This window comes from Anguilla anguilla, chromosome 12, assembly GCF_013347855.1.
Source record: "Anguilla anguilla isolate fAngAng1 chromosome 12, fAngAng1.pri, whole genome shotgun sequence".
Classification (NCBI taxonomy): domain Eukaryota; kingdom Metazoa; phylum Chordata; class Actinopteri; order Anguilliformes; family Anguillidae; genus Anguilla; species Anguilla anguilla.
In genome coordinates this window covers 16,398,745-16,409,297 of record NC_049212.1, presented here as the reverse complement: position 1 = coordinate 16,409,297, position 10,553 = coordinate 16,398,745, and the positions used below count along the sequence as shown (strand labels likewise).

The 10,553-nt window shown below is 48.0% G+C and overlaps 1 protein-coding gene across 1 annotated transcript; it reads right to left on the bottom strand.

The window, feature by feature from the left end:
• Positions 1–104: 104 nt before the first annotated feature.
• ostn (osteocrin) lies at positions 105–6,453 on the bottom strand. The gene is made up of 5 exons (XM_035386241.1): positions 6,225–6,453; positions 4,239–4,337; positions 2,808–3,025; positions 650–760; positions 105–483 (listed from the first exon to the last, which is right to left on the bottom strand). The coding sequence occupies exons 2-4, from the start codon at positions 4,335–4,337 to the stop codon at positions 679–681; spliced, it is 399 nt and encodes a 132-aa protein (XP_035242132.1). The 5' UTR covers positions 6,225–6,453; the 3' UTR covers positions 105–483; positions 650–678.
• Positions 6,454–10,553: the final 4,100 nt, after the last annotated feature.

Sequence of the window (10,553 nt, the reverse complement as noted above, 5' to 3'; positions counted from 1 at the left end):
TGCGTTCTCTGTGAGGCTGTGCCTGAGGGGTGTGTTTCTGGGAGATAAAGTACGTGTGAGAGAGACTGAAAATGAGAAATCATGTAATCCTACAACCACAACCACACCTTCGTATCATCAATTTTATTGTCAAGGTCACGTACAGGCAACCTTCAGTCAACCGTGAACAGTGTTTGTAAAAGGACTGAGTGTCAGATAAGGTTGTACAAATGAGAACGGGTTGACAGCGTACGTGTAAGCATGAGAGTGAGAAACAGGAAGGGTTGTACAGGTGAGAACAGACAGAACAGTTAGGTGTATAAGGATGAGTGTGAGAAAATGGTATGGTTTGGGCCGATGAGCTGAAATACTAGTAAATGGGGTGGTGTGTGTGGCAGTGGTATGTACACTGTGTTAGACTTGCCCGCTAAAGTCACCCTGCCAGTGGTGCACAGGGGGTGGGGCTTGGGGTCATTCCTCGTGCTTCGTCTGCCGGAGGAGGGCCTGTAAATAGAAAAAAATTAACTGTGACCACACCCACTAGCATCTCTCCAGCTCACATTCACTCACTTTGCCCCCGGCTGCCCACTCTCTGCGTGTGCACGTGTGTCACAGTCCTTCAGTAATATCATTGTGGCGTTGCTGTGAGGAATAAAGGGGCGTGTCCTACCTGCAGGCGGAGACAGGAAGGGGTGTGGCCTAGCCCCTTGTGCTGGGAAGCCGGCCCGCTCCGATCCGATCAATGGGAGCGCTCACTCGCCTCCTTGGCACCTCCACCTTCCTGAGGAGCGAGGCGCACGGATTAGCCACACCCCCCGCTACAAAAGCTACAGGACCTGGCGCGCGGCCTGTGACACACAGCTGCGAGTGTGCGGCTGGCTAGCGCTGTGCGTGTGCGGCTGGCTAGCGCTGTGCGTGTGCGGCTGGCTAGCGCTGTGAGTGTGCGGCTGGCTAGGGCTGTGCGTGTGCGGCTGGCTAGCGCTGTGCGTGTGGGCCCTCTACGAGAAATGTGGGCGCCAGACGCATTGACGGCACAGCGGATTGCTCGCTCGGCTCCAGCCGAAGAGAAGTCGGCACGGAGAGCATGATGAGTGCGATCCCCATGTGGGCCCGGCCTCCCAGCCCTGCCCTAGCTGGGTCTGCCCTCACAGCGGCCCAGAGAAACACAAGATACCCTGAGGCAGCACAATGAACCCGTGATTCTGCACAGCCCAAAACTGGGAACCGCGCAGACAGAAAAACCTAAAGGGGGAAAATGAAACGGGCAACGGTTCCATTAAAAAGGGATACACCCAAAAAAGAGAAAAAGAGAAAAAAGAGAAAACCTCTTAATGAATTAACAAAGAAAGTCCTGATTTTCTGATATTATACGCATGTACATAACCACTACTGTAATGCAAATCCGCAGTAAAAAATAAATGTGAAATCGGTACACAAATTCTGTACATTCTGCTTCTCGCCATTTTGACAAATCAGAGGGCGCATAGCAAGCAAGATCTGTGTAACAATCTAGAATCCTGTGGCTGATTTGAAAGAAAGTAACACATTTGCAGATCAACAGATTTAAGCTTTTTCTTTGAAAAAAGATTATTAATGACAGTGTGATGTACAGATTACAGTAATCTATGATTAGATTGATTGTGTGCAGCTGTAATGCAAAATTATTGATGGATACCTTCTTTCTTTTGGCATAAAGTAGTGTATTAAATATTTTTCCTGGAAATAGTTCAGTTTCCTATAAAGATATAGTTTTATTTATTTTTTTATTTTCACATTGTTATTCCTTCTCCTGGCTGTATGATGTCATCCACAAAGTGAATGTTGATATGAGGATACTGGCAGTGTAAGTGCTGATGTCATCAGCTGAACGAAACAGAAACATCATACCTTCGCGCAGCCTACAATAACAACTGTGAATTCTACCTGTTATTTAAACGAGTTGGACTTCAGGGCGGCTCGATGGTGCATTCATTTAAGGCGCCACATTTTGGTGCATGGATGAACCTCACGGCCTTGGATCGCATCCAGTCTATGCCGACTGTGACACGCAATTAGCGATTGCATAGCCCAGGGAATGGAGGTGTTCAGTCAGGTAGGGTTCTGCATGCATTGCTATCTAGCAACCCCTGTTTGTTGATTGGGTGCTCATAGGTTGCAGTGAAAGCCACTTATGAAAGGTCTTTGTCCGAATCCACTCTTTGCGAGCTTGGCCGTAGACTACATTGTGAAAAGAAGCAGCTGGCAGCACCATATATTTTAGAGGAGAACTTTGGGTGTCTACTCGCTCCCAGATCTGCAGTGGGATTCACGCATGTACGTGGTTGTGTTTGCAGATCTTTGGCCAGATCTTTGGGGTGGAAACTAGACATGCTCAGCCCCATGTTGGGTGCCAAAATTTAGAAAAGGGCCGGACACTTTAGCATGTCGGAAAGATGAGCATGACTGTGTCATAAATGCCAGTGAGAGTATAGCTTAACAATTACACCATATGAGGAGGGAATTTATAATTTAGAAAGTTAAAATCCAAAAAGTTCCCTCCTCATGTGTGTGGGGTGCTACACATAGGAGGTGGGTGAGGTGAGGTCCTACTCATCACTGCAAAGCACTTATGGAAAAGTGCTATATAAATGCAATGAGTAATTCATTCATACATTCATGAATTTCTGCACTGCTGATACAGCTTGGATTCACAGCATATGCAATATGTAATATGCCCTAATAATCTCTGCTGTCCTTGCTTCTCTTTTTCTCTGTCTCTCCTCCTGGCTTTCTCTCTCTTCCTCTCTCCACATCAGTCCTCCCTGCCTCTAGAGGGTGCTGATTCTTACCTCTGTTTCCCCTTCAAGTCCATGTTGCTGATAGACAGGCGGTCCAGAGGGATGTTCCCACCGCTGAAGCTCCTCTTCTTCTTTGTCTCAATGACATCGTTTTCCAGGTGGACCAGCTGGTCCAGCAGGAGCAGTTTGGCTGTGAGGCTGCTGCCCGACTTCTCCTCCCCAGACTGGGCCCTCGCGCTAGACTCTTCCATCACGGCTGAGTCCAGATACTAAAGACAGGAAGGGAAAGTTTCAGCAGGACCTGTCACAGCTGACCCTTGAAGCTCACACAAACCGAAGAAAGTCAGACCACCACGTTTCACCAGTAGCTGTTTTGCTGCCCTGCCCTGGTGCAGCTTTCCTGGCAGGATATAAGTTCAGTAAAGGCATACATCTGGAAGATAGATACAGGAGGAACCAGAGCTGGCAGACTCCGGGCTGGTTTGAAGTCACACAGCAAAGAAAGTGAGAGAGAGAGCCCGGGGGCTAATCCAACTGTGTGGGGACTGCATAATTAGATAATGATCTGAGGCATGGCTGGAGAGATGGGCGAGCATACCTCTCTTTATCCTCCCTGTTGTTTTTACCTCCATCAGGAGAGGAGAGATGTATTTATAGCCCTCTCTGTATGGGCGATGACAGCTCGTCATCTCAATTTGTTCCACATAATCGGATGAGGGAAGGGAAGCGTCCTGGCCTGCCGATCAGAGCCAGGATCAACAGAGCCCGAGGACTGGGCCCACCTCGGCTCCTGTGCTTCCCTCCGTCTCTGGGAAACGCTGCTGCACTCTTCTCCTTCTGCTGAGAGCACTGTGCTCTACCCATGTATGTGCGTTTATTGCATGTCTGCCTGTGTTCCATCTGTTTATTGCATGTCTTCCTGTGTTCAGTCTGTTTATTGCATGTCTGCCTGTGTTCAGTCTGCTTATTGCATGTCTGCCTGTGTTCAGTCTGCTTATTGCATGTCTGCCTGTGTTCTGTCTGTTTATTGCATGTCTTCCTGTGTTCTGTCTGTTTATTGCATGTCTGCCTGTGTGCAGTCTGTTTATTGCATGTCTATCTGTGTTCCGTCTGTTTATTGCGTGTCTGTGTTCTGTCTATTTATCGCATGTCTGCCTGTATTTTGTTTGTTTATTGTATGTCTGTGTGTGTTCTGTCTGTTTATTGCATGTCTCTGTTCTGTCTGTTTATTGTAAGTCTGGTTTCTGCATGATAACCTGTCTCCTGCTCACACTATCCATTGTAACACATTTAATTGTGTGATATGTAATTTCACTCGGTGAGAGAAGTTTATCTGTGCCAAATAATATTCCTGAATGTTTTCTGATTGCTATTTTCAAGTAGTTTGACAATACCTGATGTACCTTTACGTCCCCTCACCCAATATATCTATCACCTTCTCCTACCCTACCCCCACCACCCCACCCCAGTTCCGGTTCTCACCTGTGGGGTGTCCTGTGTGATGCGCAGGCTGTCTGTACCACAGTGGAGAAGAGTTACAGTGAGGAGACAGGAGAGAAGAACACACCCGCAACCTAGCATCTGAAACACACAAACACACTAGTTACTCTCTCTCTCTCACACACACGCACACACACACACTCATTTCAGTTGCTCCATACTCACAAACTCACATACTGATTATAAACATTTTCTTAAGCATCCGCACTGCTTATACAGATGCACACTGTCAGATAACTTGTTCAGTGACTCGGTGACTGTGTGTACGTGAGTGACTGAAAATATTCAGTGCGTTCAGTACGTGTTTCCTGTGTGGGCGTGTGTGTTTAGGGGGGGGGGGGGTGGTGGGGGTGTTTAGAATGTGAGCATTCAGTGTGTTCTGTGTGAGCCTTCCCTTTGTTCTGCTGGACACAGACAGACTGAGGTGTTGGGTTTCTGTGATACAGAGCTGTGTTTACCTTCATCAAACCTCCATCTGTGAAAACAGCAGGAGCTCCCTGCAGCCCAGCCCCGAGTGTGAGAATGGACCCAACGCTACTGAAGACACACCCCAGCCCTTCCCTCTACGCAAACACATGACATCAGGACCATCATCCAATCCACGTCCACCCTGACCTTGACCCTGACCTAACCCTGACCCCTACCCTAACAACTTCCACTGCATGTGCTTTACTTCTAACCAAACTGTGACTCTACCACTGCCTGTCCATTGACCCTAATCTATCCACAACACTACCACTGCTCACGTTTAACCCTAACCTAACTGTGACTACCACTGCCTGCCCTTTGACCCTAGTCTATCCACAACACTACTACTGCACTGTTTAACCCTGACCTGACTGGGACTCTACCACTGCCTGCCCTTTGACCCTAATATATGCACAACACTACATCTGCACTCTTAAACCCTAACCTAACTGTGACTCTACAACTGCCTGTTCTTTGACCCTAGTCTATCCACAACACTACCACTGCTCAGTTTAACCCAAACCGAACTGTGACTACTGTCTTAGCCTGAACACAACCTTAACATTATTGAGGCCTTTCATGTACCACCAGACAGAGTTTGCGGTAATCTAAATGTCACAGGTGAATCTAAACGATCAGCTGAATTTCCATATATTGGAACAGTCATCCCATTATTGACCTCACATTTACAGTTTTTCTGTTCCCTCTGTTCCACTACCTGTAAATTCTGTAATATCTTTCACAGGTGACCATTCTTTCAGTACTCCACACTGCCACCTTCTGTCATTTCTGTGAAATGCCACATACACTGCAGCATTGGTTTGCCACTACTGCCCCCTACCTGTCACTGCTCCCCACTGCCCCCTGCAAAAATCACATCCCAACATTGATGTCTTTTCTAACTAGTGAAGGCAAACAAATGTAAAGCCTGCCCAGATTATAGTTTAAGTTAAGAATGCAGTTATAATGTTATAAAATTACATCACTCTATTTAATTAAATAGAAGATGCCCTTATCCAGAAAAATTGAGGTATAATATCTAATTATACATTAATTAAACAATTAAACTCAAGGCTACAACAACAATGCTCCTACAGTTATTTAACATGTGCACCTTTTTCTGTTGATGTATGCATTGGCCTAAATAAATTATTTTGAAATCCTGCCATAAGTGTGATGAAAATGGTTGTTTATATAACTCCAACAACAAACATACAAACATGCACACACAACACACTAGCAAACACACCCCCACGCACATGCTCACACGCACACAAACACACACGTACACACACACAAAGGAGCACACACACACACAGTACAACACATACACACACAAGCTCAGCACAATCTCTCCAAGATAATTTATCCTTCTCTCTCTTATACACACACACACACACACTCACAAATTGATGCACACATGCGCACGTTGCACATACATACGTACAAACACAGACATATACAAACTCACACAGTATGTCATGTACTCATGGACCCTACCTTCAGTCAGGACTATGGAACACACTCCCGCACTAAGTTCCCAGGATTTCTTGCGTTTCCCCTTCTCTTGCTTTGCTTGTTCCTGGTGAGGACTTTCCCGCTTTTATAGGCTCTCCTTAGGAACCCCTGTTCCAATCAGTGTGTGCGATTTCTCTGACATCATTTCTCCCCGTTTTCCACTGCTCCTTGCCCTGAACCCCTCTTCATTACCCTGCGTTTGGCTGTTACCTGCTAATGGGTGTCTGTAGCTCTGAGGACCAGCTGGGGATGGCATAAGGGGCTGTTTCTCACCCCCACAGCCCCCTCCATAGGGCACCAGAGTTAATGTCCCAGAAACAGAGCGAAAGGTCAGGCGCTGTGCTGATGAGCGGGCTATCCCAGGGACAGCCTTAAAGCTGCAGTGCGCTGTAACGGATGGGCAGGAGATTACGCTGGTGAGTCAGTTAGCTCATCTCATACTTCTCCCTGGATTAGATCTCTCACAGTCTAAACTCCGGTCTCTCACAGTGTAAAGTGATCAGCAACAGGCTGAACTCTGATGCGCTACAGACCAATCTCTGATCTGTCACAGTCTAAACGTTAATCCGCCACTAATCTGTTTCATGCCAAACAGATTTGCTGCAACCTGTACGCTTAAACTCCAAAATGTAAACACTAACTAATCTGCTACAGTCTGAAATCAAGGATCTTACAGTCTAATCTAAAATGTATAATAATAATAATAATAATAATTATTATTATTATTATTATTATTGTTATTATTATTACAGCTATCACTTATTGACATAAAGACAACATGTTCTGTGTGTGTGCATGCATGTGTATGCATGTGTGCGTGCGTGTGCATACGTGCAAGTGTGTGTGTGCGTGTATGTGTGCACGTGTGCGTGCGTGTGTGTGTGTATGCGTGCACGTGTGTGTGCGTGTGTGTGTGTGTGTGCGTGCGTGCGTATGCGCACGTATATACGTGTGATGCATGTGTGAATGAGGCCAAGGAAAAGGGGATGAAATCAGCGCTGGGCGGAGGTTTTCTTGGGGGGGGGGGGGGGGGGGGGGGGGGGCGTCCGGTTAAGGGAGATGAGCGAGGACGTGGGGGTGAGACTCATCTAATGGCTCTTCATTAAACAGCAGTGTCTTTCGGAAGCTCCCGACTGCGTTTCCTTGACAATACTCTTTTAAGGAAAGAAGATCCATTCCTCTCCAGTCCAAACATCTGGGTCCGTCTCGCAGATCCACGGTCACATCAGCGCGAGTTCGGTTACATCTGATGGTTTTCCCAGCAGCCCTGTCACGGGCCACGCCCAGCGAGCGGCGCGGCGCAATAACACCCCGTACTTCACCCCTGAAGCGCGAGTCTCTGCAGGAACAATATTTCCTCTCAGTCTACACACATTCAGCGCAAAACCAACCGTCTGTATGCTTTACCCAGTGAGCGCAGTGAATTATGTAAAAAAAACAGCATAGATTTTATTAATCCGCGCTTCAGAAGAGCACCACACTTCACAGCAATACTGCAAGAAAACAATCTCACCATACACTGTAGAACATTACACCTTGATACAAATCTCCAATACCCTGCCACACTGTTCAGCAAGTTATTGCATGAAAACACTGTAAGGTCATTGAACACGATATTGCATGAACACACCATAAGACCACAACAATAAGACTACAACCAATACTAAAACACTACAAAGCAATGCCGTAATACCAGCTCAGTGATGCAGGTAATCTCTGTAACAGTGCTGTGAGTACAGTTTGGGGATTGTGGGGGGGGGGGGGGGGGGGGGGCTGGCATGTCTTCTCTCCTCGTACTAACCCTGAGCTTTTAATAGACTTAATAATGAAATGCAGTTGGTCCTCAGTGCAGCCCTGGCTGCATGGAGCAAGACCTCTCAGCACCTCTGTGTGCTATAATTAAACCACATCAGCAGCCACTTCCCCATCGTCAGCGAGCGTTCGGCGTGTGTAAAAACCAGGCGCGCGGGGGACCGCAGGGATCGTGTGGCCGTCCCCTCCCTCCCCCCACAGCGCTCTGACAGGCCCCGCACACCGGGAGAAGGATTCGGTCATTGAGAAAACACACCTGCGCTAATAATGACAAGGCTAATACTTTAATAATGTCGGAAACTGCACCTCGTTCCGGAATCCCGGCTGAGTCCCGTCATTAAAGAAGACCTCAGTGGTGATGTCATCGGTCCCACCTGCCGTTGCTAAGCAGCGGGGCTGGGGATGGCGGAGTCGGGGTCAGTTGGAGAGAGAGGCAAGCTGGGTCACCCCTGTCAGGGCTTCGAGTCCTGACCTTGTAATGAGCAAGCAATCACACGAGCGCACACACATGCAGTACACACACACGCACACACACACACGGAGCTGGAAAAAGTGACAGGGCTGCATGTGATTTCAGTGGAGCAGTGAGACAGGCAGGCTTTACCTCCGAGGTCTCTGTGGTGTTGTTTTAGCGCAAATGATTTTAATTTCCTTTGAAATGTCCATTTTTGTGCAACCAAAGCACCATCTGTATTTTCATTCTTGGTTGCAGGTCATATGAATTTATGGGTTCTGCTCAGTATCTCAGCTAAACACATAATATCTGAAATGGAATCAGCTCCCAACAAAATTTATCACACCTTGTTGACTAAATGGCCAGAAGCTGCTCTTCTGTTTTCAAATGTTTTTCTGAAATACCTGTTGCGTGAGTTGTGGGAGTCTCATGTTTTTTGTTACATGAGATGTGCATTTGTGTTTTGTGAGATGAGTATTTCCACTGCGTGAAGTGTGTAGTTACACGTGAGATGCCAGTCTGTGTTGTATGATGCATTTTCTGTCTTTGCGTTTCACATTGCGTTGCAGGCCTGCATCTGATGTGTCATTGTATACATCATGTATGCCCTTCATTGTGCTCATTTTGCATAGCATTTGTGGCATGCATTTGCAGGGCTTGTTTATGTTGTAGAGAAGGGGGTATTCAGACATACCGTGTGGGCTGTCACACAGAGAGAAAGCTGAGGAGAGAGATCTGAGTTTGCTTCCTTAAATCTCTCCAGTAGCAGATGCCAGACAATGGCTTTCTCAGTGTGTTCTGTGGTTTTACAGTGAAAAGCAATTGTCTGTGAATTTCCTAGACTCCATGGTCCCTTCAGGTGTCCATAGAAGTGTGAAGGTCTGTCTCTCCATCTGGTGCCTGTCTGAGGGTAGATCTATCTGCGCTCTCAGCACACTAGACCAGAGCTAGTCGCCATTTTTTCTCCTGGATTTACTAGTAAATAGTAATAATAAAGCCTGACGCATTGGGAATAAAGCGGGGAAATAATAGTCTATATGAAGATCTTATTAAAGGGACTTCACCCCTTTAATGCTGAGGCTCATTTAATATGCTTACTCCCAGTGGGAAATTGGTGCTGGGGAGCAGCATATTGCCCTTTGACTGACCTACACGCAGTCCTTTAATTGTGCAAACAAGCCCTGTTTTCAGTGTTTCAGTTTTCAGGGTTGATATGCATTGTTTATGTCTCCGCTTTTATGTTTGTCTCTTGGTCACATTGCCTGTTTATTTGGTTGTGACCTCTGACCTCTGTCTGGGTGAGATGACCAGGGAGAGATTGGGAAGGACAGAGGTGTTTTGAGATTGGGAAGGACAGAGGGTGTTTTTTAAGCGGCGGCACCTGCTGATTCTCGCGGGCCACATCACTTTCTCCACTGTGGACGTAAGACGAACATTATCTACTTTTTCCACATTTTCCCAGTAATTGTTCGCTCTTGGCAGCATGTCCGCGGAGCGGCATTATCTCCGGGCTGGGAATGGGAGCCCGCCAGCCGGAGCACCGCCTCACCTGTTGCCACGGCGACGTGGCGAGGAGCGATCACAGACAGAGCTCACGAGGCCCTCCCAGGAAAAGCTGCAGGGAGGAAGCCGGGTTCCGCGCTCACCGCCGGCCCAAATCTAAGGTTTCCCCCGCACTTCCATTAAAGGGCGATTCACACGGAGCCTCCGGTTACAGCGGCGGGGGCCGGCGGGCCGCCCACGGCGGGAGCGGGGTCCGGGCGTGGGCGGGACGAGCGGCGCCTCTGCCGAAGCGTATGATTACACTCATTGCTGGGTAAACAAACAGGGGACAGAGTTTGACTAAGGAAACCCCCTCTCTCCTCTCCCCCTCTCCCCCTCTCCCCTCTCTCCTCTCCCCCTCTCCCCCTCTCCCCCTCTCTCCTCTCCCCCTCTTCCCCAGCTCCCCTGTCCCCCTCTCCCCCTGCTCCCCTCTCTCCTCTCCCCCTCTCCCCCTCTCTCCTCTCCCCCTCTCCCCCTCTCCCCCTCTCCCATCTCCCTTCTTC